Genomic DNA, 27,210 nt, shown 5'->3' on the forward strand with positions numbered 1-27,210 from the left:
GGTGCCTGACACCTGTAAAATGCCCTAATTCCAATTCTAAAACCTTGACATGGTTTTGCTTCCCTTAGGTTAAGACTTCTCTAACTTCAGATTTATCCTGCTGTTTTCTGCCTCACCTGTTCTGTCAGAGGTGCTGAGTAGCCAGTGATCACCACATGCTCTGCAGCAGCCCGTAGAGCAGCCAGGCATTGTAAGTGCTTCCCAAGTGCAGAACAGATGGTTGATGGCAGTAGCAATAACACTGCTCAGCCCGAGGTTTCTTCTACCCAAAAATATGTCTAGAGAGTATAAAATCTGAAAATCTGTCCCAGCACCAGCTATTTTATGGACTGAGTGACAAGAGTTGAAGATCTCTGCTGCTAGAGGTGGTTATTTCACGTTTCTGATGGCTCTGCTGAGCAAAGGTCATAGCTGGATGTGGAACTGGCACATGGGCATGCAGATGATGTTTTTAATTAAACTGGAGTTGAGAAGGTGACCGTGGAGTAACTCCACTGTGCAGCTGCTGGCAGCACCACAGCCACCCTGTCATCTGAGGTGTTACAAGATGCTGAAAGCAAGCTGTTCAGGTTAAACCTGAGGCATGGTGGGAGGTTGCCTGAAGTTGTCAAAATGTGAAGTAATGTTACAGCTGCTGACAGAAAAACACTTTCTCCCAACAGAACACCACTGACATGAAATAAAACAGGGGGCACAAGTAAATGCGTTGTTTTCTCTGAACTTACTTTTGGCAGCAAGCTGTAGAAGTGCTTGATGATAACCTGAGAGGACTTTCTATTCATTGCAAAATGGTTTCAGGCTTCTCTCCCAAAGTGATCTTTACCTCAGAATTGGCATACACCTACTAGAAATAAGACAACATTTATTCTCAGACTGAGGTTGTAACATACCACTTTCACTTCCAGCCTACCTCCAGGAAACCAGGGACACCTCCACAGCACCCTTTTGCAAAACTTTACACCTGGCAATACTTGATTCCTTACATTTCCACACAATAACTAATCTCTGTTAGCCACAGGCTGCTAGTTCAGACACTGAAATTTGGCCCAGCAATTTGTGACACAGACAAGTGTGTAGAATTGCATTAATTCTGCACACTTCAAGCCTGACTGAGGTGGCCACTGCATCTGCAAAGTCTTGACAGTTATTCATGTAGTTATTTCACAAGTCCTGAGGAAAGAACCACTCTATTAATGACTTCTCCCCACTGGATGCATAGTCCTTACCACACCTCCTATACCCTGGGGCAGATATGAACTGGCCCCCAGGTTTCCTCTGTTCCTCAGAGCTATTTCCAAGTCCCCCGCAAGGAGACGGTGATTAGGCATTAAAAGCATTAAATTCCCCCTGGCACTCAAAAGCAGCCATCCCTGGCTGTGCTTACACAGGGAGCAGCTGTGTTTGCCTTGCATTTTTGTGCCAATCGCCAGGCAGTGGATGCTGGAATGGAGCCCTCCAGTCTGTCTGCTTCAATGAGCCTGACTGCTGCCTGTTAGTAATAAATCACATGACTGAGGAAATTGTTTTTATGCTTATGTGTTATTGTAAGAATTCTTCTAAATACAAAATTTTCCATTTTCTGATTATTCCCATGATTCTGAAAGCAAAGAGTTCCTGCTAATTCTGCAGTATTTTTCTGCATTTATTTTCTACTACATACTGCAATCACAGCTTTACAGTGCAGTACCTAATAATTAATTCAGCTGCAATCAGTAGTGAAACAACCTAGATAGGATAAGAGGAGCTTCTGAGAAACCTTAGAAAGAAGATATGTTTCTTGCTGCTGTTGGCTTGTTTGGTGGTTCGTGTCATTAGATCTTATGTGGTTGCAAACGAAATTTTCACATTATTCTTCAAAACAGTTTTCACAGAATCACAGAATTGTTAGGGTTGGAAGGGACCTCTGGAGATCATCCAATCCAACCCCCCTGCCCAGTCAGGGTCACCTGGAGCAGGTAACACAGGAACCATCCAGGTGGGTTTGGAATGTCTGCAGAGGGAGACTCCACAACCTCCCTGGGGCAGCTGTTCCAGTGCTCTGGCACCCTCAATATAAAAAAGCTCTTCTTCATGTTGAGGTGAAGCTTCTTGTGTTCTAGTTTATGGCCATTGCTCCTTGTCCGGTCACTGAGCACCACTGAAAAGAGTCTGGCACCATCCTCTTGACCAGCACCTTTGAGATATTTTTATACATTATTTATATCTTTTAATATATTATATATATATTCATATATATGTTAATGAGATCCCCCTCTCAGTTGTCTCTTCTCTAGACTGAACAGGCCCAGCTCCCACAGTCTCTTCTCATAAGAGAGATGCTCCAGACCCCTCATCATCTTTGTGGACTCTGCTGGACCCTCTCCAGTAGCAACTTGTCTTTCTTGCACTGAGGAGCCCTTCACTTGTTTGCAGGTCAGTGACACCTAAAATAACAGACCACAGAGCCACAGATCATTGGTTCTGTCTTTGCTTGGGATTCTTCTGAGGTATTCAGTGTGTCATAGGAGAGACCTGAGTTTCAAATTTGCAGACAAATTTGTGTGCAAGACTGTAATATTCTTCACACACAAAAGAGAAAAGCCTGTGTTTATTTGCAACAAGAGGACAGGAGTCTTGCCTCAAGTATTAATATCAATTATCCTTAATAACAGTAATTTGCATGTCCACAGTGAGCTTTGCACTGCTGAGATTTAAAACCTTACAAGCTGGGTCAGTAACTTAATGCTGGATTTACAGGGCAATATATTAGGAGGAAATTTAACAACTTGTACAGTGCAACACACTTGATGTGACACATGCAATTACCATGATCCTACATCTATTCTGGATATTTTGACAGATCAATATTCTTTATGCACTAAATCTTCAGCAGATGCAAGTCAACTAAGAGATATACAGCAGCTGAACTTCAGCCTGGGGATCTTTAACTTACAAGCAATGAAAACTTGTTTGTATCATTAACTAATGATGTTTAATGAGCCCAAGGCTAGTTTGTGGGAGGAGTCATGTACCTGCAGTTGCAGTGGGGCCAGTGGAAATCCTTTTAGGATTTCAACCTCAACATAAGCTCTGATTAAAGTTTTGATTGAGGTCAAACACACTATAAAGTTCCTCTTTCTGTATGAGCATAGAAACTCCACGAGTGTCTTGTCTGCAAAAGCTGGACTGTATTTCTGGTGGTTCTTTCCTGTACAGGTTGTACTGTTCCTCCCCGATCTTCTTCTTTCCATAGCCCAGAAGAAAATGGGAATTGATGTAGGATTTTTATTCCTTCCACTGGAGCCCAGAAGAGGTCAGGAAAGTGAGATATTATCTGGGTCATTGATTACCCAAACCAATTCCATTCTGAACTTTGCGTCTTTCTGGATAAAGTGATTTATTAATAACAGGTGACTGTTTTGCTTTCGACAGCTTCACATTCTCTGCCTTCTGGCTAAGGAATCAGACCACTAATTTCAAGTTTATGACCCATGGGCTCAACAGCTGTAATCTCAGCATACTTCCCAGGAATCTTGGTGGCTTTCTTCATATTTCACTTGTTTCCCAGGCTTTGTCCCAGCCTTTCTCTTAATAAACATGTATCAGTGTAATATTCCTGAATCTACAGTCCTGGAAAACTGGAAATCGAAATTTGATGCGCTACAGTGATATTGTCATGGGAACAGAACAGCCTTAGAAACAAGACTGATTTCATCGTTGCCATAGCACTGTCTTCTTGGTATTGTTAGAAGAAATCCTCCTCCTCCTGCTTGGAGGAAGTTGGTTGGGTCAACATTTCCAGCTGTCAGAACACAGAGCTTCCCAAAGGCCTCTGAAGATGAAGTCCATAGTGTGGTCTGATCATTTGCTTTCAGCAAGCAGCGACCAGGCTCTCTCTCCCCTTTCTTACACTCTAGTGTTTCAAAGTAAAATTAAGAGTGCAAATGCAGGCAGCTCTGAGTCACTCAAAGCTTTTTCAGATCCAGGGGATTTCCCTGAATCTCCTTATCCAAAACAACCACTGGATGACAGCTCTCCATGCCTCCACACACAGTTCTCCAGGCAAAGGATGGAAACTTGGGGATTTTTTCAAACTTGATTAAAATCATATTGTTAGTGGGACCTCTTTTAAGAGGGCCAAAAAGTACCCAATTATTAATTTTCATGGGTTCAGCTTTATGTGAAGTAACTGAGATGCTAAAACATTCAGATGGGCTGGGACAGGAGTCATTAGCCATTGCTGTTTGAGCAGAAACAGCCCTAATGGAGAGGAAACAGCTCACAGCAGGGATCTTAAAAAATCTTGGCAATGTGTCCTTGGAGAAGGATTATGAGGCTGCAGCATGGAAAGGGAGTGCACCTGCTTGGGCTGGTGCTGCTCACTCACAGGGGTGGATAAGCACTGTCAGATTGCTCCCTGCAACCCTGGGAGCAACTTGAAAGAGCCATAAAGAGCCCAAGCTTCACTTCCAGCTGTAGATTTTACATCTGCATAGCCACAAGACAGCTCCTTGTCCCTCACATCTTGGTGTTAAAAATGGTTAAGTTGGTTAGCTCCTACTGACACTGTGCCTCAGTAAAACTCACTGACAGATGCCCCAGCTTCTTTCTATGAAAGAAACTTCTTTCTGTTCCTTTCTTTTCTCTTTCAGCTCAGCCTTGAGGTTTATTCCCTCCTGGGCATGCAGTTCAGACTGAAGACATGCAAGGCTGGGCTGGGTAAAGACACTATAATTTCATCACAGAAGTTATTTATCAGAGTCCTCTGTTTTCATACACACACATTCCCCCTAAGAAGCTGCTGGCTGACAAGGCATGACTGCCAGACCACAACATGGCCCATTACCATTTAGTCTGGCTTGTTAAGGAGAGTTTTAAATAGATATATTTATCTTTGATCACCACTAGCATCCCCTGTTACTAGCACAGGCACGATGAAATGAATCTGGAAGCAAGCAGCTCTATTAAAAAGCACAATAAATCCAGGACCTGTTGTCCCTCTGGGCCATCAAAGCCTCTTCTGTTTCCAGCACATTATACCTTGTTCTCAGCCTGATCATAATTGGCTTATTAATTAATTAATACTTGAGAGACACCATGAAGCTGCTAAACATCACATAAAACCAACAAACATTTATATCTTATTAAACATACAATAGGGTATTTTGTAAGTAGAATTAAATTCTTCTACTGTCACTGCCTCACAGTTTCCAGCTTAGCTGACAGCTAGTCTTACAATACATTTAAAAATGTGAACACTTAAGAAAGAGTAATTATGCAAATAGGCTAATGAGATCCATGCACACAGCAATAGCTCCTCCTCGTGTTCTTGGCAAGTCACCAGCACATTCCCAGCTGGATGCACATTGGACATGTCTGCAAAAGGAGCTTTACATTGTCATACCTTACAGAGGATTTTTTTATTACATTAATTTATTCTGACACATGGATCCAGTTTTGTTCTGCTGCTTATGTGAGACACTGCCTGCAAGGGTACCTTGGTGGAAATCACTCTGGTACTGCTCAAGCTGCCTGCCTTTTGGTGGGCTGTGAGTCTGTTCAACATGTACCTCCTCAGCAGGGCCTCCCTGGAGCACTGGAGGAGGGCGAAGAAGAGATTGTGCTACTTGCCTGCAGTTTGGTCCCACTGGAGGAGTATTTTATTGGTTGACACTTATTAATTTCATCCCATTAATTTGCATCAGATAGTAATTTCCTCTCTGCTTTCTTAAGAAGTACTGGGAATGTGATTATTCTCCTCGTGCAATGAATTTTTTCTTTCATTCATTACAGCATAATTATCTCTGTGGTGTTGAAGTATCTGGTGCACTAATAACTACTAATGATCCTGGGGGTTGATATGGGGTGCATGATTTGTCCTGGCCACTGGAAAAGATTAACATTTTGAGTTTGGCATCACATGCACTGAAGTGCTGAAGTCTGTTATTGTATTTTGCAATATGAATTAAATAGCACAGTTCTGAATATAGTCAACTTTAATGTTTACATATGGTTATTCCTTTAGGATTTCAATGGTCTTTAGGCTTGGAATTGGGGTGTAGCCTGCCAGGGTTTAAGGAAGTCCCTAAAAACACGTGAGCTCTGCAGCTCTGATCTGTGGTCTCATGGATTTTGCTTCATGTCATTTACAGAGGGTAGGTGAGATTTGACAAGCACCAAAATCAACAACACAATTTCAACAGAAGGAGCATTATCCTAACATTTACATGATGAAAGGCTTATTTACTAGATTAAGAATATTTATTGAACTGTGTTGAGAATGACATAATTGGACAGCCCTGTGCATATTCTCCTAATGGCCTCAGGGTAATTACAAACACTCAGGCTGCTGCTGAGCTCTGTTTGCCTTGAGTTAGCAGCGACCTCGGTGGCTACACCTGCCATAGCACTGCCCAGGTGCCTTCTTCTGTGAGAAGGAGCTGAGCAGGAAGCAGGGACACCCATGGCACTCTGCCTCCCCAAACACACCTGGATATCTCTCTGGTTGGAGGAGAAAAAATGACAAGATAGTTAACTGTAGAGATCCAGAACCCCTCGAGGGCAAGGACATGGCAGGGAGAAGAACAACCTCTTTCCTCCTCATGCCACCACCCACCCATTCTGTGATGGGTTTTCTCAAACATTTTGTATGAGGAGGTTGGGTCAAATTTTGCCCCTGAACCAAGTTTATGCCTTGCAGTGTCTTGATGTTTAGGACAAACGCTGACCTCTGTGTGCTCTGCGTCCTTGAGCTGAACTGTTGCAACATCAGAATCCAAAACCTAAAAAAAATGCATATTCAGTGTATTTGAGTGTTTTCACTTTCTATTCCTAACAGTACATTAACGCCACTTGTTTATAATGTGGATAAGAAATACATATTACACAATGTCAGTGTTCAAAAGCTTAAGAAAACTGTGAATTATTCAAGCCACAGTTTTTCCCCCTTCCTGCTGCAAACCACACCAATAAGTAGTAAACAATTTGCTGTCAGAACAGATAGAGACATCTCCCTTTCAGAGAACCTTAGCATTTCAAACTCCAATGCTGCACCTGAGAACATCCTTTATTCACAATGCAGCTTCCATCAGTCAGGACAGCATCACAGGGGAGACAGAATTTTTTTCCATCTAAAAGAAATGTGTCTTCAGGGACTAAGATTCCTGTAGAAGAATAGAAAAATGAACTTTTCTTGTGCACAAGTTTTGGGCAGTTAAATTAAGGCACACACAATATCAGTAATATTCTACACCACATTATTTTAAACCAGTGCTTCTTAGAAAAAATACTGGCTGAAAAACAACACCTCAGAGATTAGTCCTTTAAACCTCTCTCTCCATGTGAGTGTCTTGATTTTCATTTGCCTGGTGTCCATAAAACACCCCAACCAGGAAAACCTACCCAAGGCCTTTACATCTCCCATCACCCTAACTATTGCTCATCTCAATGCCTTTGGGAGGCAAAAATATGGGAGGCAAAAATATTTTATGGGCAAGGAACTGAGGCTGGGAAAGAAAGCACATATCTCGATGGGAGCCGTATGTCTAGATTCCTTAAAAATCACTTGCAAGCTGCTTGACAAGATTGTGGAAACAGCCTGTAGCAGAGCCAGGAAGCAGGTCTTGGAAGGCCAGAATTGTTATCTAGTTGCTTGTTTGTGAAATTAAATTTCCAAGCTGTTTTTGACTCTTAACACAAATTACTGTGTTCACCTATGTCATGACAGATGCTGCAGATACAGATGCATCATTACTGCATCATACAGGCTGTGTCCACATTTCTTGCTGCCCTGCCCACCTCACCTCCCTCTGCCCCATTCCACCTTAGCTGTGCAATTCCAGATACATTTCAACATGTTAGTTCATTATACAGGCTGGTGAGGAAAATGAGATGCAGGTGAGTCACTCCTCCCTTGGTGCAGATGGTAACCTGAACTTAGTTATGCTTCTCAGCGAGGCGGTGCAGCTTGGGAGGGAAAGCTGTGGATGGGAAAGAAACTGCAGCGTTGAGACACCAATACTCAACATGAAGGAGGAGGTGATCCCAGGAGCTGGAGTGTCCCCAGGAGGTTTTACACCACTCATTAAAAGTCTAAATGCGAGTTCATCAAGTTAACCTAGAACAAGCTGTGGTTGGAACATGGGCCTAATTTTCTGTTTATTCCAATTCATGGCCCTGTATCTCCCTTGGCCTTCAAGGAGCAATTCCTGTTTCATGCCAGAGTCAGCCCCCTTAATTGCAGTATTGCTACCTGCAGTCCCTTAGCAGAAGATTTATTTGTGCTCAACAATTTCAGGACATCAACAGGACCACCAAGTTGTAAAGACTATCATTATAAAACTTCCATAGCAAGAAGAAATACAGAAATTCCAATTTAGTTGGGTGTCTGTGCTTTGGCAGTTATTGCAATCTAATTCACACAATTAAATCTCCTGAGATAATGATGAAGTTAATTGTCATTGCAAAGCCATTAGAGAGAATGCCTTATCTTGATTTAAAAGTTGCAATTGCAACATGATGGACACTGATACTTTAAGTACAAAAGTACACTGGCATCTCTGATCACTTGTTCAGTGTGGGAGTGCCACACATCCTACAGATATGGGAGATACAAAAACGTGATGTGCAGCCAACACACCTGTGCTGGCAAAAGCCCCAACTCTTCACACAGAGTTTGCCAAGATCAGTGGGAGGCAGCAATAAAAGTGCTCCCGGGCAACACTCCACTGACAGCACTTCACCTTCTCAAGGAACCTCTCAAAAGGCTGAATCTCACCCTTGCCCAGAAGTTCAGCGGAGGAACAATGACTCTAGCAGTGAATTTGGAGGCAATGTAAGCTGTGCCTGGCTCTAAGCAGCACAAGAGCATGACAAACAGGTAAGTGCACCTCAGAGCTGCCACCCCTTCACCCCTACACCACCTCTAATCACACCTCAACACCTGAGGGAACTGCAATCCTCAGTGTTGACCTCTAACCATTATGTCTTTCCTGAAAGTTAACAGAACATTTATCAGGAGTCAGGAATCCTCCGTTCATTTTTGCTTTTAAATTTTAACAATACAGGGGAACAGGATTCCTAATATCCAGACCTGAGAGACTAAACTGTTGTCTTCCAGACTCCTATCACTCCTTTCTATCTATAATTCCATTCACATAATTTCTCTATTTTTTCCCCTATTATATCCTTTCTCCACATTTTTTACCTTCACTGGGTATTTTAAAGTGGGTTCAGAAATCAAGGCAATGTTTTCCAAATTCTCAAAAAGCATTCAGACCAAGTAACCTCAGCTGCTCCTCATATAGCTTCCCCTCAAGGCCCCTCACCATCTTCTTTGTCATCCTTTGGATGCTCTCTAATAGTTCAATGTCTTTCTGTGGTGGTTTTGATTGGCCCAAAACATCAGCAAGGTATTTTTGACATCTAGGAGAGATTTAAACCCCTCAGAAGCTGTTGTAGTAGGCCTGAGGAAGTGTCTGAGAGGTGGGGAGTGGCACAAAGATGGCTCCTGTGTGTCCTGAGTGAAAGTTCTGGAACTTTTCCACCAAGTCCAGCAGAGCCAATCTCTGATGGCTCTGAAGGTGATGGACATGCTGCTGGCCAAGTTTGGGCCAATTGGAGGTGCTGGTTACGCCTCTGTGAAAACATATTTAAGAAGAAATCAAAACCAAGCAAGCACGCACTTCTTTGTAGTTCAAGGAGGAGGAGGTGGAGGTAAAAATATGTGAAGGTAGAACAGCACGGAGACGCCAAGGTCAGTGGAGAAGGTGGGGGAGCAGGTGCTCCAGGCGCTGGAGCTGAAAACCCTCTGCTAGCTGTGGTGAAGGCCATGGGGGGAGCAGGAGGTCCCCCTGTAGCCCATGGAGTCCACAGGAGTGCAGAAATCCACCCACAGCTCACGCCAGAGGAGCAGGTGGATGCCTGGAAGAAGCTGTGATCCAGCTGGAGTCTCATCGAAAGAGTTAAAGCTACAAAGGCCTTGCAAGGGAGAGAAAGGCCTTGCTCCTGGCATGGAAGCAGCCTGGCCTCAGCTCAGGAGAGTCTGCACCTTATGGACAAAGAGACTCATGTTGCAGCAGAATTCGGGTGGCGCGTTGCTCGTGAGATTGGACCCACACCAAAGAAGTTCCCAGAGGACTGTCTCATGGGAGGGACCCCATGACTAAGTAGAGAACCCCTCTCCCTGATGGACTGACCAGCAAACAAACCCCTCAACCCGCCCCCTGCCCATGCCGTTAGTTTGGAATGAGGGAAGGGGGTGAATAAAAATGGCTTTGTAAGAGGGAGGGGGTGAGTGAACAAAATAGTGTATGAAAAGTTTATTTTTGCCTCTCATTTATGCTTCGACTCGGTTAGGTAATTAAATCACTTTGCAACTTTAAGTTTAGAGCCTGTCTGCCCTTTCTTCCATGCATCCTCCTACCAGTGTCCTGTATCACTTAACTCATGAGATTGGTGTGTGTTTTTTTACAGTTTTTTTTTCTTTCCCCTCTCCTGCACATCTGCAACAGGAGAGAGCCGGAGTGTCAGCGTTTAGTCAGGGTCAAACCCCAACACTTTCTTACATTGCGGTGCCCAAAACTGTCCCCAGCACTCGAGGTGAGGCTGCCCAATGCAGAGCAGAGCAGGACAATCCCCTCCTTTGCCTGGCTGGTGATGCTGAACCTGATGCCCCTGCAGGCTGAGGTTGGCCCTCCTGGCTGCCAGGGAATTCTTATCAGCTTACTCACGTCTATAAATAGAAACTCCTGAGAACCAACGCCCCTTTGGCAACAGCAAAGGTTTTGGAAACCGAAAGTCAGACTTGAGGGACTGTAAACCATGTGATTTCCCAGCACAGCCATCTAACAGAGGTTGCCACAACTTTTCTGATAGGCAATTGCTACTCAGGAGACAGTACCCAAGTAAGGGGGAGGGGGAAGACTGAATTAGCATAAAAGCCTTTAATATTTTTTACTGAAGAGAGTATCTGTGGATATGATATTTATTTGGAAAAAAGAAAACCTAATGATCTGTGAGGTGAGCAGTGACCAGCCTTAGACTAGTGCTAAAAAGAAGGCTTGATTTCCTTGTACTTCCATACCTTTAGCTACTCTACATTGTCTCAGCCTTGTAACAACAGTCATCACTCACTTTTATGTGTTATGTTAAAACAGGCAACAAACCCCACAGATATCTGAGAACATAGCTTTGCTTATCGTGGTTAACTAACAGCAAAAGATTTAGATGAAGATTTTCGGAGATTTACTCACCACTCAGATTCTCTGAAGTGTTCCTGGGCAACACTCCACAGACAGCACTTCACCTTCTCAAGGAACCTCTCAAAAGGCTGAATTTCACCCTTGCCCAGCAATTCAGTACAGGAACAATGACTCTAGCAGTGAATTTGGAGGCAATGTAAGCTGTGCCTGGCTCTAAGCAGCACAAGAGCATGACAAACAGGTAAGTGCACCTCAGAGCTGCCACCCCTTCACCCCTACACCACCTCTAATCACACCTCAACACCTGAGGGAACTGCAATCCTCAGTGTTGACCTCTAACCATTATGTCTTTCCTGAAAGTTAATAGAACATTTATCAGGAGTCAGGAATCCTCCGTTCATTTTTGCTTTTAAATTTTAACAATACAGGGGAACAGGATTCCTAATATCCAGACCTGAGAGACTAAACTGTTGTCTTCCAGACTCCTATCACTCCTTTCTATCTATAATTCCATTCACATAATTTCTCTATTTTTTCCCCTATTATATCCTTTCTCCACATTTTTTACCTTCACTGGGTATTTTAAAGTGGGTTCAGAAATCAAGGCAATGTTTTCCAAATTCTCAAAAAGCATTTAGACCAAGTGACCTCAGCTGCTCCTCATATAGCTTCCCCTCAAGGCCCCTCACCATCTTCTTTGTCATCCTTTGGATGCTCTCTAATAGTTTAACATTGTTCTTACATTGCAGTGCCCAAAACTGTCCCCAGCACTCGAGGTGATGCTGCCCCAGGGCAGAGCAGAGCAGAGCAGGACAATCCCCTCCCTTGCCCGGCTGGTGATGCTGAACCTGATGCCCCCCAGGACAAGGTTGGCCCTCTTGGCTGCCAGGGCATTGCTTATCAGCTTACACACATCTGTAACTAGAAACCCCTGAGAACCAACGCCCCTTTGGCAACAACAGAGCTGGAAACTGAAAGTCAGACTTGAGGGACTGTAAACCATGTGATTTCCCAGCACAGCCGTCTAACAGAGGTTACCATAGTGTTTCTGATAGGCAATTGCTACTAGGAGACAGTATCCAAGTAAGGGGGAGGGGGAAGACTGAATTAGCATAGAAGTCTTTAATATTTTCTGACTTGAGAGAGTATCTGTGAATATGATATGTATTCAGGAAAAAGAAAACCTAATGATCTGTGAGGTGAGCAGTAACCAGCCTTAGACTAGTGCTAAAATGAAGGCTTGATTTCCTTGTACTTCCATACTTTTAGCTACTCTACATTGTCTCAGCCTTTTAACAGTCATCACTCACTTTTGTGTGTTATGAAAACAGGCAACAAACCCCACAGATATCTGAGAACAGTTTTGGTTATTGTGGTACCTAACTAACAGCAAAAGGTTTAGATGAAGATTTTCAGAGATTTACTCACCACTCAGATTCTCTGAAGGAGTGACAGACTATTCTGTTGAGCTAGTTTCAGTGGAACTAAAACAGGCAGTGAAAGGGCTTTCTGCATAAAGATTGGAAGTAAAATGAATTATTCATCTGACAAATTTGGTCCCTCATTGAAAATTTAATATATTCTTCGACACTCACTAGGACAAAGAGACAGACACTAAATCAGGGTGCCAGCCTTTGGACACTGAAGCTGTATCTGGACTGAAATACCACAACCTTATGAGGACCAGTCTGCCTCCAGGCACTACCATTAATATTTCAAACATGAAGTTTCAGCTTTGGATGGAAGTGCAAAGTTCAAATTAAATAAACTTTTCAGAGTGCCACACTGAAGTTCTCTTCAAAACCCCTCTCCAGAGGGCACTGAAAGGTTGGTAACATCAAAACCAACCAATTCCAGGAGCCCTGGAGCTTTTAATGTGTTTTGTAGGGTTTCAAACATACTCCACTAAAAGTTCAGGCACATACCAGTTTAGAGTCCCAGCATTCATAGGTCTCTCCCATTTTAAGGACACTCATGTAGCATTCACAGCCCAGTAAAGTGAGCACTGATGACATGACAATATCCTGTATGCAGACCCCCTGCTTACAGTTTGGCAGAAATACATGCCTGGCGTTTCTAGATGCAAATTCAGCAAGTAACCATCCATAACTGTTTCTCCTCTTATCCACAAGATTTGTTTGCTTTTTCCTCTGTAGAAGAAGATCAGTGCTGCAGAGTGTCCTCATTTATGCAGGGAGAAAAACCAACAAACCTAACTGTCTTGTGTCTATGTCACAGGAGAAAAAGAAGTTACAAAGTGAATAAAGCAATTAAAAATAGCAATTTTGCAAATATTGCCCTCCATTCTAAAATCCACTTGTGCTTTACACTGCTGTTGAGGCCACAAGCAAGCCCAGCAGCAGCAGCATTTCTCTGGTGTTTTGTAGTTTCTGCACTAACTAAACTAAGGCTATTAAAGAGGAGCAAGTGTGCCTTTGCTGCAGCAAAAAAACTCCACTCAAGGTCCTTATCAAGAACCTTCATGGAAGGGCAGTTATGACTTGGTGCAAAATGCTCGAGCACTCCAGGTTGGTGTCACTGCTCCGTCAGGAGGCAAGATGTCCCTGTCCACTGGTAAAGTTCTGTCGGGAATAAGGGCAAACAGCAGAGGAGGAGGAGATCAGTTGTTGACCCTACTGCTCTCCAAGAAGGGACACAGTCACCATGAGAGAAATACTTAGTTATGAGGAATATTATGTTACAAGCATGCAGCATCTCCTTAGCTTCCTATTCTTCCCTGCAACCTTCTGCCAGGAATGTGTGCTAATAGCCAAAAAAGAGGTAACATTACCCAGCGTCTGAATTTCTGAATTCTGTTCTCTTGCAGGCAAGGCTATATTCCAGCAGCAGGTAAGCAGGTCTTTATAAGGTCAACCCAGCAATTACCACAGGCATGCCAAGACTTGGTACTTTTACAGTGTCACTGGTATCTAAATATAAATCACATGCCGGGTCTGCAATGCTACTGCAGCTGTCACTGCATCTCATGCAGCTACTATTTGTTTTGTGAGGGTGCTCATAAATAGGACAGTAAATTCTGTCTTCAAGAAAAATGTTACTGTATCTAAAAGACAGGATGTCAGGAGTAACTCCACCAACATGCTCTTTGGTGCTTCAAGCTGTAAGGAATGCACAGAGCATCTAGACTTTGCAGTGGATTTTGCTGTGAACTGGGAACTCATAAAAACTTTGGAGACACTTTTAGGAATAAATATGAAACATTTCTGGTTTGTGTCAAGTTGTGTGGCTTTGTGACAGGCATTTACCATTAGATAAACTACTGTAGGTAGGAAGGTATTTATTCCATTTTCTTATGTCAAACTTGTGAAAAAAAAATAAAAAAATGTTTTGAGTTAAACAAATGTTTTGTTCAGGTAGAAATATTAGTGATTTGAGTTTGTTGGGATTTTTTTTTCTTCTTAGCTATTATTTATTTATCTTCTTAGATTTTTTTAGATTCAACCTAGATTATTTTCAAACTCTACTCTGGTGCAGATATGTTGACTCAAAACAATTAATCATTTCTTCTGATTTGCTGTTTCCTTCCCAAGCTAATTTTTAAGTCTAAAAACTAAAGAAGTCTTTCCCACGATTCCCAGCTTGCCCAATTTCTGGGTTTCTGTGGCAGCACAAGAGTGCTTTAGCATACAATAGTGGGAAAATACAGTTTCCGGTAAGAAAGTGCTTCTCAGCCCCACCCAGAAAAGGCGTGGGTGAGCTCCAGCTGTGGGAAACAAACTGTGCGGTCAACTCAGAGGGCACAGCTCCCCTGCACACCTTATCCAAAGAAGGAAGTGTTCCTCTTGGTCCAAAGCCCTTCTGGTTGACTATCTTCTTTCACCCAACGGGGGACCAGTAGTGAGGAGGAAGGCAGATAAACATCAGTGGGCTAAGAGAGTATGTGCAGGAAGAAGCTGCATTTTTTTGAGTAGGTAACACTTGCAGGAATGTGCAGTGTTGTTGCAATTCTGTATGGCAAACACAGCACAGCAAAGTGAGTAAAAGTCACCATCAAAGGTTAACAGATGAGGGATATGAGCTGATGAATGAATTGCATCAGCAATTATGGATAAACTAGAGACAAAACCTCAGATGGTTCAACTTAAGAGCATGCCACAGAATTTAATAAAATTCTTTTGAGACGTAGTTGGCTCTGCATCTTTTATTTCAGGCCTTAGGTCCTTGAGGTTAATAACCCCTTCAGTGTTTACTTCTTTTGGCACTAGGAAAGCTGATCCAGGAGGCAGCCCAGCTGCCTATGCTCAGCAGCCTCCACTGGGAATAAGTTTTTTTGTTTTCTCAAAGTGGGGTGCTGCTATTGCAATTAGCTACTTTCCATCTGGAAGATCTCCCACCCACAGGGATTGCATAATGCAGTTCAACAGAGGGATGCAGCAATGGGGTGTTTCAACCACAAATACTTTACCAATATTCAGCAAGGTGCTCAATTTATAGCTGGCAGCCATTTCCATGTGGGGACAGAGGAAACATCATTGTGGTTTTAGGTTACTGCAGCAGCTTTTGTGCTTCCAGTTACTTTAAAAGTAATCAAGAGCTGGTTAGTCCTAGAATGGGGGAGCAGTGATGAGCCAGTCCTTCCCCTTTTTGAAGCCACTGAGTCCTTTTACAGCCAAATGCAACTGTCCTGGACATGTGTCCACCACAGCTTCCTTCAGAGTGAGTCCTCACTGCTGTCAAATGTCAGATTGCTATGGCCTCCCATATTTCCCTCTACTGTTACTGCCACAGAATCTGAGAAGAAGGTTTCATTCAGAGGTGGCCAGGCTGGGTCCTGCTCTAACACATGCTCCAGCCTCTTGTAGTGGCTCTTGGAGTGGTACTGGAAGGTCTTCTTCAGAAGCAGCCACAGGGCTCTGTTCTCAATGACAACTTCCTGTAAAGATAAAAGCAAAAAGGAGATTTTAGAAGACCTGGATAGCAGTTTACTCTTCATCCAGAGTACACACATGGGTCAAATAGTGAAGACCCAGATCGCCCCCTGCCCTACTCATCCACATTCCTTAAACAGCCTTTTATTGATCACTTTTCATACCAGCTCCACCAGAGTTCTCCACCAGAGAACTGTGACCAGCTCCTCCTGAGAGTGCTCAGGATCTAAGTAAAAAGCACCACAGACTGTCCATATTTTTCTAGCCTGGGGCAGGGTCTGATAGATCCCACGCACTTACCAAAAGAAAAGGTGGCCAGGCCTTTCATTCCCTTAGCATTCAGATGGAGGGCTTTAAGAAAAGGAAGCAAGAGCGAGGTAGAAGCAATGTAAAACTCCTGTTTTACTAGATATCCCAAACTGGTCAGCAGAGGAGGGAAAAAGAGCAAGACTTGACCATTTTGTCTTTCCAGTTAGTGCTGAGCAGTACATCCAGTGAAGCACACTCACCTCGACAAGGAAGGACACAGCAAGTGTGACTGCAAGCATTATCACCATGGAGATTCGCCATGTGGTAGGAGTGCAAACGAGCTGGGAAAGAGCCAGGAGAAGCTGTTCAGCAACTCTCCACAGTAAATACTGGTGTGTACTTGAGTAATAGAACCTAGAATCATTTAGGCTGGGAAAAACCCTAAAGATCATTGAGCCCAACCACAAACCTGGCACTGCCAAGTCCACCATGTCCCTAAGTGCCACAGCTACACTACTTTAAATACTTCCAAGGATGATGGGTCAACCACTTCCCTGAACAGTCTGTTCCAGTCTGTAACCCTTTCAGTTAAAATTTTTTCTTAATCTCCAGTCTAAGCTTTCCCTGGCACAACTTGAGGCCATTTTCTCTCTATCACTTGTTACCTGGGAGAAAAAAAGTGACAGCCACCTTGCTACAGCCTCCTGTCAGGTAATTGTAGAAAGAATTAAGGTCTCCCCTGAGCCTCCTTTTCCCCAGACTAAACAAACACAGCTCCCTCAGCCACTCCTTATATAACTAGTGCTACAGACCCTTCAGCAGCTTCATGTCATGAAAAGCCAGACTCCCAAACTGGCTTACCCTGCTGATAATATTGCTACTTGTCTTGAGGAATTACTGATAAAGATGCCTTTAAACCTATAATGCAGTAGAAAAAAACACTCTTTAGAACTGCAAGAGGAATTCAAAAATTCTAACTGCCTTTTTACTTTCTAATATTAAGAAATAGCTCAAACTGAGTATTTCATCTGCAAACCCAGCTCCAGCTTCTCACAGCTGGCAGGATTCGCTTTCTGTCTGTAGCTCAACTGCTTTTGGAGATGCAGCTCAGATCCAAAATTTGGCTCAGCAGTTTCTCCAGGGCTAGGCTATTGCAGAGATTTTTATTGCTACTCCCTTCTTTTCTCTTCTCAGCAATTCCAGTGTACTCCCTCCAGACTGCTTGGGCTGGGAGTTTTGCAGTTTTCCCCAAATGCATTTTATCCCCTTGCAGCTGCAGTGCTGAAAAATGTCCTGTGCCACCAGAATCCGCAACAGGACGATGACTTGCTTTAAAGTGCCATCTCGTGGCAGATTCTCTTACTGGGTCTGCCCACTGAGCCGCGCTTTGCAAAGTTATACAGTGAGGCAACTTTAGCTGAGCTGTTTGGCATTTAAAGTCGAGTCCCAAACCCTTTGACTCTGTTTCTCTTTCCAAGTTCCGTTATTTCCATTCCTAAACCGACTTGCTCACTGTCATGCAAGCATACAGGACTGGAAGCTGCATTGTATTCAGCACTTGTGACTCAAAGCTGCTGCATTTCATTGCCCTGATTGCAAATGTACAGAAAAATAGCTGTGTGGGGCTTCTGTTGTTTTGTTCCTGTGACTCCTACAGCAAGACCGTGAGAGTGTCACAGTGGAGGAGGTGAACATCTCCCAGCCTCAACACACTAATTGTGAGGTCCACTGACAACCTCATCCTTCAGCTAATGTAGATCTTATCCTTCCCTCACACTTCCCTTGGGATAGATTTGCACAAGACAACTCCCAGCTTGCATTCTGCCAGACTACATAAATCAAGCCCTATTGGTATTTATTAATCAAGGATCAAGATGAATCCTCTCTTGCCATAACAGCCCCACTGGTCTTTCTCTACAACTGTTCTAAACAAATCCTGCTTTGGGAAACTGCAAGCTCTCCGAGATTTAAGCAGGGACCCTGAAAAGACTGGAGACTGAGAACTGAGAGCTGCTCTGTGTGTCAACTGGCAGATCTTGGCAAGAGGACCTTTGTTCAGAGTAGCACAGCTTGAGAAACACAAGCACATGGTGCTTTATTTCAAATTTGCAGAGCCCAGCCCTGTTCTGCTCCTGGCTTTGCAAGCCACCAATATACATCATAAGCTTAGTGACATCATCTTGGACAGTGTGCCGAAACAATCAAAATTACATGTGCAGCTGTCCCACTGAATGCACAGATACTAGTCTGGAGTTACCATATTTCCAGAAGTTTCTACAATCCCATCATCTAGAATCCACCTCTTTAAATTTGATTTGTCTTTAGAGGTGCCAGGTCTCCCTGCAAAAGTCTGTGCCTTTTGGTGAAACAATCCCAGTGTGCTTATAATGGGACTGGCAGTAGGAAGAAAATCCCCCTTGGAACAATACTCACATCCATCTTGGAGTAGAGATCATCAATGTCAGCAAACATCAAGAAGAGGCAAATGCCCAGCTGCCCTATGAGCACCAGTACAAACACATCTGCAGGGACAAGAGCAAAGACAGAAACCCACAGGTCTCATGAGCAATCTCAGCTGTTTGTCTTTACTGTAGAAGACTGTAATAATTTTCTGTGTTACACAGTCATCAAAAGAAACCATGAGATAGAAAGGAACTTCCAGCAAAAGAAAAATGAACAGAGTAAAACCCCAGCTTTACTCAGTCCAGTAGTTATACATGAGTGTGGGACAAGCATTGTAGCCACAGATTTAAAACATAAAACAGGTATTTTGAACATTTGATTTGACCTCTCACATATGAGAAGCTTTACAGCCAGCCAGTGAGTGTCTCTCTGATCTCAGCATATCCTGTCATTCAGAAAAATGTCCAGGATGTAGTCTTGATCCTGTTAATATGATTAGGAATGCTGCATTCAACTTCAGTGATGTCAAGACTTTGTTCTTGATCAGGATCTAAAGAGTCTAAGTAATGGAGAACCTCTTACCCTCCCCAACTGTAGGCAATTGTTCCAGTGATGAGTAAATTCATTTTCTCTCCAGCTGGCATGCACCAAACTTCACCGTCCACGCCCTCATTTTGTTTTGCCTTTTTCTGTGAGAATGATGATCCACTTTTCTGCTATCTGGGAGGAATGTCCCCTCCTCACTATTACTATACAGAAACACCAAAGCCATGAAACCTGCAGCATTATTTTAACACTTTAGCAAATAAAACGAGCTGAAGAGAGCTTTGTCTGAGAGACTGCTATGGGATTTGTCCCACAGATGAAAAGAACAGCTCTTCCATGACTCACTGCAACTTCTGGAACTGTCACAAACACATGTGCTCATCTTCCCTTCACATGAGGGTCTTTCTCCTGGCTTTTTGGCTGACATCATTTTGTGAAGTTTTAATTTTCCCTATTAAATTGACTTCCTGAGTTGGCTTATATACCACTTCCTCTCTCCCCATACTTACAGTTGGTGTAGATAGGCTGCCTGAAAGGCTTTCCCTTTGAAAACACTAGTGCTACAATTAGGCAATTGATGGTACTTAGCAGCCACACTGTGGTGTTTTCATAGCTCTTGAAGCCATTGTCTGTTTGTTCCTGGGCTCCATCTCCCACTCCATGGAGCTCCAGGCTGGAGGATGAATTCCCCTCATGGTTGTTCACTGAGAGGCAGGCACTGAAAAAGAGTGTCACACTCGTCAGGGAATGATCACTGTCCTGGTTATTTCCCACATCTTCCACTGTTTTCTACCAGGAATCCTCCCTCACAGCCATGATATAGGTTATTGGCAATGCCCTCAATCTCACCACTGGGTTGAGCTTGCTGAACTTGTCAGAGCTTGAGCTCAAACCTAGTCTCTCTTACAATCAAGTCCTCCTCTCTGTGCTCTGCAGAAGCATTCTCACCACATGTGTGTGGCAGGATGCTGGAGAGCTTGGGGACCTTAAACAACACTGGTTGAAGCGTTTGCACCCTGTGGGCAGCACAGGGTCTGCTGCAGCTGCTCATCCTGCGGTTAGGCTGATCAATAGTATCATGCAGACCTGCCCTGCTAGGTATCCAGAGTCCCAGAAAGGAGACCTACCTGTGGATATCCGTCTTGGAATACCAAGGCTGCTCCTGGACCACCACAAACCCAAAGATCTGTACACTGAGACTGAAGAGGATGTTAAGTACAACAGAGAGCAGCAGTGGGGGTGAGATGAGCTGGCTTGGAGGTCTGTAGGGGACCAGCTTTGGATAGGCACCTGTGAAACTCACTGAAACATGTACAGATGTGTTTACTAGCATGTCCAAAATATGAGCAGCACTGCTGTATAATACTGACTGTATCAATGGCACTTTTACAGTCTGTAATATTCTTTATGAAACATACAAAGATGTCAAGTACAAAGTGCAGAGCTGTTTTCTTACAAAATCATATTGACACAGAAGAGGTTAATTTATGGCTTTTAACTGTCATAAGGCATTTTTGAAAAACAATATGTTGGCTTTTAATTTTATTTGACTACTGTCAAGCCCAAGGGTATGAACATATACTTATGCTCTTCTGTTTTCTTTCTGTCACTTGTCAGCTGTGGCTTGGGAGTTTCTTCTCCCCATGTTCTGTGCATCCTCCTGGATTAAACACCTAGTGCCTGGTTATTTAAGCTGGAAGAGGACTGCATTACCTGACACAACAGGTTTTCCTCTGTTCTTAAGTTTAACAAAGTTATCCAGACTTTGAGTGAAAGAGCTATGCAGAAAGCTTTGATGCCATTCCAGATGGGCTACTTTCAGCAATATAGCTTTTGGCACCCAGTGTTGCTGTGGCTGACCTTTTTAGGCTTGATTTAATCAAAGTCTTTTCCTATTGTCTGCGTTCCAGCAAGGATGGAACACACCAGGATGTGGTTTTGCTGTATGCTTTTCATGGCTCTGTCCTTTCCATTCTTGCTTCTAAACCTCTCCCTGCACTTACTCTATCTCAATAACATTTTCTCTTTCTGCTTCAGCACTGCTTTCCTCTCTTATTCTTGGCTTACAACTCTCTGCTCTGTAGTGCCTGACATTTGTCATTTCTTTCTCCTACATTTTCCTTTTCCTTTGGGGCTCCTGCCTACATAGCTTCAAATGTTAATTGGACTAAAATAAGGTAATCCCTACTTTTTCATTTGAGCATGGAGTCAAATATCTTCTTAATCTGCCTTCCTAAATCAACAGGAAAAAGCCCAAATAGACTTCCCACTGCACTAGGCATGGGTTTACTCCTTCTAAAGATAGCACCCCAGTTAGCAACAACCTACATGCTCAGCAAATGCACCACTAAGTATTACCCATCTTCAGGGCTTTTCTCAAACAAGACCCCTCTTCTACTAACCTAAACATCCTGTACTCTACATAGAGGATGTAGGAAGCTTAGTCTCTGTTTTCTCCCTTTCTGTACATAGAATTATGCATTTCCAAGGAGGAGAAAAATATTTGAGATCATTCTCTCATTAATGCATAGGATGGCTAAGGGGCTTACTTGTCACACCAATTACAGTGGTAATAGCCAGATCTTGGAACAAAAATTGGTAATTCCCAAAGGAGTTTAGTTGCTGAAAAGAGGAAAACAAAGAAAAAAAAAATCACAAATCAGACATTTGCCATGGGTATGTTTATATCGTCTCCAGAAAGCCATATTTATTATATCCATGGAGCTACTGCTCTGCTGTTTGTTCTGAAATGCTACTCTACAGATAGGAGATCAAATATTTCACCACCTTGCCAATAGGTTCCTAAACATCAGCCCTGCGGTGAATATTCTCATTTTGCACATTGTTTGGACTAACTACACTTCCAGTTCACTCCATGCAATAAAAGAGAAGAATATTTGAAGAGACTGCTTTCTCACTGCTGGGTTACTTCTAAACACTAAGCCCTCCTCTCCATCTGGGAAGAAGCCATGCAAAAGTGGTTTAAGGCACTCCAGGGGATTTGCTTACTGTCAAGTTAATTCATGCTTTAAATGCTGAATAAATTGTAACAGCATATGCTTACACCAGATTCTTCCTTTTCACAGACATATGCCCTCATCCAAAACACCATTCAGTATCTCAGCTTTCTTTTTGCCCAGCTTGGATCTTGAGCCCTCTGGCTGAAGTTAATGGGAAGAATCTTTTCAGTTTTCAGCTGAGGGTACAGAAGTACCATATGATCACACTACAGAAGTTTGCAGCTCAGGTAAAGATAAAGCCCCATCCCCAAATTTCATGTGGCTTTTTTCCTTGTTTCTCCTACAGTAGAGTATTACAGGGAGTAGTAGCTTATCCAGTTCCAGCCAATGTGTTCCCAATACATACCCAGTAAAGCAGGAGAACACCAAGGTACTGAATTGTGCTGTACAGTGCCATGTACTTGAACATGCAGAACGAAGTGACAAGAGCAGCTCGGCCTTCCCTGTGTGAAAACATGAATAAAGGACAGCAATCAGGTGATGGGTCTGCTCCTGGTGCCAGTCCTCTCAAAAGGCTGTTGAAAACAAGGCACGCGTCACAAGCAGAGAAGCCTCTGTCAGTATCTTGCTGGGAGGTGAAATAAATAAAATCTGACCAAAATGAAAGTAAACTCTTCACTTGCAGCTCTCTTGTTGCAAGGAAATGGGTTTGATTACAGTTGTCTGTGTTCTGTACACTACAATTTACCCCAGAAACTTTTTCTGCTGGCATTAATAGCGCAGATAACAACTCTGTAGGAGGAAAAACATACAAAGCTTATCAGTGAGTTCAAAACTAACAAGTCCTCTCCTCCTACAGTGGACATACACTATCCCCTGAGGGTAATGCACTCTCCCTGGCTACTCAAATACCCCAGTAACCAAAATCAGGATCCTGGCATGACAGATGCCAAATTTTGCTTACATAATTTCGGAGGTATCAGAGGTAGGACCTAACATTCGTGTACAGGTGCTGGTGGACATTTAGTTCAGCTTTATTGAATGAATTAGTTGCTCATTTTGTTATTTCTTTTGCATTTAAAATACTTTTGATGACATAAAGTTCAACTGTAAATGCCCTCCTCTTGTAGTTCTGAGATAATTAATGCATCTTAAAGGAATGTCAGACAAGTACTAGGCAAATGGCAAGGTCAAACACATTTATTTTCCTCTAGATATGCATAGTGTGACTTGGTAGGAACACCCAAGACTAATGTTTGAGAGGAGTGGTAACTGCCTTCTGTATGATAGGAAACAAAAATCCATGCTTACCTGATCAGCTCTGGCACACAGGCTATGCTGGGGGTTCGGGATGTGAAAGGTGAAGCCACAGATGCCTCCTGCTCTGACAGTGATATCCCTGCATGTGCCACCTTCAAAGCCTGAAAGTCACATTCCTCCTCAGTGCTCACCAGGAACACACAGCAACTTCCATGTCAGCCAGATGTCCCCCTTATTACAGGAAGTGTTCTATGAAGAGCAGTCCCTCTTCACTCCCTGGGTGTGCTCCACCCTGAGGGTTCCTCCAGTGAGATGTTGGGTCCACAGAAAAAATGGGGATGAGAGCATGGGAAAGTTCATTTTCCACAGACCCCAGGGCCATCCACTACCAGCTGCAGAAGACAGGGTTGGCTCTGCCTGCTTTTTTAGCACTTATTTGCTCTCACGCCTCATGCAGATAGTCTAAGTTCTCTGCTTGCTTCCCCCAGGAGAATCTTCTGGTGGTTTTTCCAAAATCAGTCTTTGAGATCACAAACTGCAAAAATCTCTGCCTAGGACAGCTCTTGCATGGTAAAGACCACACTGTGGGATCAGGTCTAAATCAATACTGGTGATAATACACTGTGAATAAGCACTCCCATCTCCAGCATGTGCTCAATTTGGAATATTCTACTGGCAGTGCATTCATTTCTCATTTTTAAAATATACTGTAAAAAAATTTCACTTACCCCACAGTCATTGGCTCCATCTCCACACATGCCCACAAAGTAACTAAAAAACAGTGACAAGACAAGTGAGGAAGCAGCCTGCTCCATGCAAGTCATTCATGCAAGTCACACAAGCTTTTTGTTGATAGCCTTTCTGGAAAGCTAAAGCCTTTCTGGCCAGACAGCAGCTGAGGTGCTCACAACTTCACACACTGAGGTTGATAATCTGGAACAGCCTAAAGCTCACCTTGCTCTAGGGCAAGGCCTGGGGCTGGCTAGGTGAAGTAAGGGTGAGGATCTTCAAAAGACTTGGGAAACAGCTGAAGAACAGGCAACAAGATGCCTGGGACTCAGGAATATGTATATGTATATATATATCTAATATATATATAATATATATTATATTGTATATATTATATACATATATATAAAATATATATGTATATACATATGTAATATGTATATATATATACACTCCACCATGACTGTGAGCAATCCAGACTGCTCTGCCACATTTTCTAACCCATCACATTGAGCCAGCAGTAGCACAGTACAAAGGCAGCAAGAATCAGAGAAGCTGCAGTGCTGGGAGAGGTTCTTAAAAATCTTGGGGAGACAAGTGCCAATCATTCAGGACAGAGAGAAGTAAAAATGATGGATAATGTGAACAAACAAAAGCCAGGACCATGGGAGTGTTTGATCTTTGACAGGCTGCCAAACCAGCATGGAGCTCAGGGTCTCTTTTTTAACAGGCTTTTGGAATCTAATTGCCAAGTTGTAGAAATGTGGAAGCTTCAGTTTTGTGCAGTTCCATGAAACTCTATGCTAGAAAAAAGCTAGCTCTTTCTAGACTCTTTTCAAGCCTGGAAATTCAACAAACACTTTCAAATTCTTAAGAAACTTACTCCAGCTTTTGAAACTCTTCTACAAGGCTGGATTTCTGACTTGGAGACATTCTAGCAAAAACTGTTCCATTCAGCAAGAGCTATAGGGAGAAAAAAAAAGGAAACTATTTTTAAAACACTTGAAGTAAGTGATTTCAGTAATAATCTGAATAAAAATCACCAAATATCACATTTATAAACAACTGATTCAAGACTCTGAAGCAGGAAAGGCTGATGATCAAAGATAAAGGGGATCTTAATCAATATTTTGAAAAAGTAACAATGACAATAAGGACAAGAAGTATGCCTGGTATACCATTTGAGTTACCTGATGAACACAAATTGCCAGGCAGGGAATTATAAGATAAGAATTCATGAAACTATTCCTTCCATGGAACAGACAAGCTATGCTGCATTGCACCATGTGTATTACCATGTTTTTTCCTGTTCTCCAAGACAGGATGGAATCAGTGCTGTGCAAGAGGCAGGCATATGGGCACAAATGTTTTAAATCGTGTCCTTACACCATGAGGCAGGTCTCATGTGCAGAGAAAAATACAGGGATTTTCAGATCCTTCCCCACATGATAATATTGGAGATTCATCCAGACCAGAAGTATTTCAAGGTTATAATTGTTTCCAAAAGATGTCCTGGTACAGGTCTCTTCAGCTAACTGTACCAGGACAATCCATACCCCCTGAATGACAAGGCTACTCCAGTTAAATAATCCAGATCTTACCTTTGGAAGTAAGTGCCTGAAATGCTGTGCTACAATTTGGTAAGATTTTCCACTCACGGCAAAATGGTACTGGTCTGATCCCAATGCCAGTCTGACTCCTGGCTCAGTCTGACTGTCATCCTCCTAAAATATAAGATAGAATGAGTGCTGTGCCAGGCCCTCAAAAGCCACTCTGCATCCACACAGACACTGCTACAAAGTAAAGGATATACCGTGAGGAGGGTGCTTTTGAAGACTGGAAGAGTTGGGTTCAAGGCCCATTGCCTTTGCTTGGATTTGTAGAGGGATTGAGGCATATAATGCCAATAATTTCAGTGTTAACTGCGTGTTTGTTGCATGAGTTCTAGCAAAAGGATTGTTGCATTTGGTAGAATTCATGCAACAGTGCCAATCTGGTGAGCTGCACTGTAAATGAGAGGGACTAGAGACAGCAGCTGGGCACCACAACTGAGCAAGTCTTTCTGCAGTGAAACACAGGGCAGAAGCTGCTCAGGCTGAGGAGCTACTCAGCAGCTCCTGCAGATGTTCCCTACCATCTGCCTGACTCTATACTACCCAAAGAAAGGTCAGCACCTTCAGACTAACTCTTCAGGGAGAAAGTACCTGGTCTTCACCCTAGCTTCTCTGTGGAGATGCTTGATGAAATAAATTTCTTAGCCTATCTTGCTTATGTTTCACTCTGTATGTGCAATTTCTCAACAGTGGATCTGTGTCTTAATTCTGCAAGTATGGGGAAGTGCTAACACTCTGCCTGCTTGAACAGGGATGGTTCATTCTGTGCAGCTCCACAGATTTTAAGTCCACATCTATACCATCAAATTTATCTTGCAGAGAACTGGCATCAGCTAAGCATGAGGCCTAGAGACAAATCTTTCCAGGATTTCTGCAAAGCTGTTCTCAAACCCAGCTAGGCAGTTAGCAAAGACATGTTCACAGGATATTATGCTAGGAAGTAAGCTGTAGGGGAATACATTTTTATAAAGATCCCCTCTCCATAAACACTCTTCTAGCACATATTCTGATGGTGAATGGCAGGTCTCTATTATACCAGCATAATCCCACTCCTTATTTAAAGCATTCCATCTTAGCTTGTTTTCCTGCTGCACAAACCCTGCTTCTGATATGCTCACCAAGCTTCGGTAATCTTCAGTTTTGTTTTCTTCTAGGGATTTCCAGGTTATAGATGCTGAAAAAGATCCAGGCACTTTGTTTGCTTCCACAAGAACCACTCTGTGTGTTGGAGCAATCATGCCAGCATTTTTGGCAACCGTTATAGCTGTCTGAATGTTGTCCCCTACAAAAATCAAAGGGAGTGTTATCTAAAAATTTCTGCAGTGAGGAATTGTTTATGGAGGAAACATTAACCTCTTCCTGAATTCTGAGTTTTCAAATA

The 27,210-nt window shown here is 43.0% G+C and overlaps 1 protein-coding gene and 2 long non-coding RNA genes across 6 annotated transcripts in view; 2 read left to right on the forward strand and 1 right to left on the reverse strand.

Annotated features, from left to right (window-relative positions):
- Nucleotides 1-1,770: 1,770 nt before the first annotated feature.
- Nucleotides 1,771-5,964, forward strand: LOC146433275 (uncharacterized). The gene is made up of 2 exons (XR_014854031.1): nucleotides 1,771-3,292; nucleotides 3,412-5,964. It is a non-coding gene; the product is annotated as an uncharacterized LOC146433275 (long non-coding RNA).
- Nucleotides 5,965-15,056: 9,092 nt separating this feature from the next.
- Nucleotides 15,057-15,670, forward strand: LOC146433276 (uncharacterized). Its single transcript, XR_014854032.1, has 2 exons — nucleotides 15,057-15,184; nucleotides 15,220-15,670. It is a non-coding gene; the product is annotated as an uncharacterized LOC146433276 (long non-coding RNA).
- The window catches only part of ATP13A4 (ATPase 13A4), a 40,326-nt gene continuing 28,443 nt past the window's right edge, over nucleotides 15,328-27,210 (reverse strand). For all 4 annotated transcript variants that reach the window (XM_085069421.1, XM_085069418.1, XM_085069419.1 and 1 more), the window contains 12 exons: nucleotides 26,948-27,111; nucleotides 25,818-25,940; nucleotides 25,100-25,179; nucleotides 24,216-24,258; nucleotides 23,539-23,648; nucleotides 22,634-22,730; nucleotides 21,817-21,889; nucleotides 20,395-20,569; nucleotides 19,777-19,985; nucleotides 18,752-18,840; nucleotides 16,579-16,659; nucleotides 15,328-16,074 (listed from right to left, as the gene is read on the reverse strand). In XM_085069421.1, coding sequence (XP_084925547.1) covers nucleotides 15,853-16,074; nucleotides 16,579-16,659; nucleotides 18,752-18,840; nucleotides 19,777-19,985; nucleotides 20,395-20,569; nucleotides 21,817-21,889; nucleotides 22,634-22,730; nucleotides 23,539-23,648; nucleotides 24,216-24,258; nucleotides 25,100-25,179; nucleotides 25,818-25,940; nucleotides 26,948-27,111 — 1,466 coding nt within the window. In that variant the 3' untranslated portion in view covers nucleotides 15,328-15,852. The remainder of the gene's footprint in view (nucleotides 16,075-16,578; nucleotides 16,660-18,751; nucleotides 18,841-19,776; nucleotides 19,986-20,394; nucleotides 20,570-21,816; nucleotides 21,890-22,633; nucleotides 22,731-23,538; nucleotides 23,649-24,215; nucleotides 24,259-25,099; nucleotides 25,180-25,817; nucleotides 25,941-26,947; nucleotides 27,112-27,210) is intronic.

This window comes from Lichenostomus cassidix, chromosome 9 (genome assembly GCF_008360975.1).
Source record: "Lichenostomus cassidix isolate B80296 chromosome 9, HeHo_3.0, whole genome shotgun sequence".
In the NCBI taxonomy this organism is placed as follows: domain Eukaryota; kingdom Metazoa; phylum Chordata; class Aves; order Passeriformes; family Meliphagidae; genus Lichenostomus; species Lichenostomus cassidix.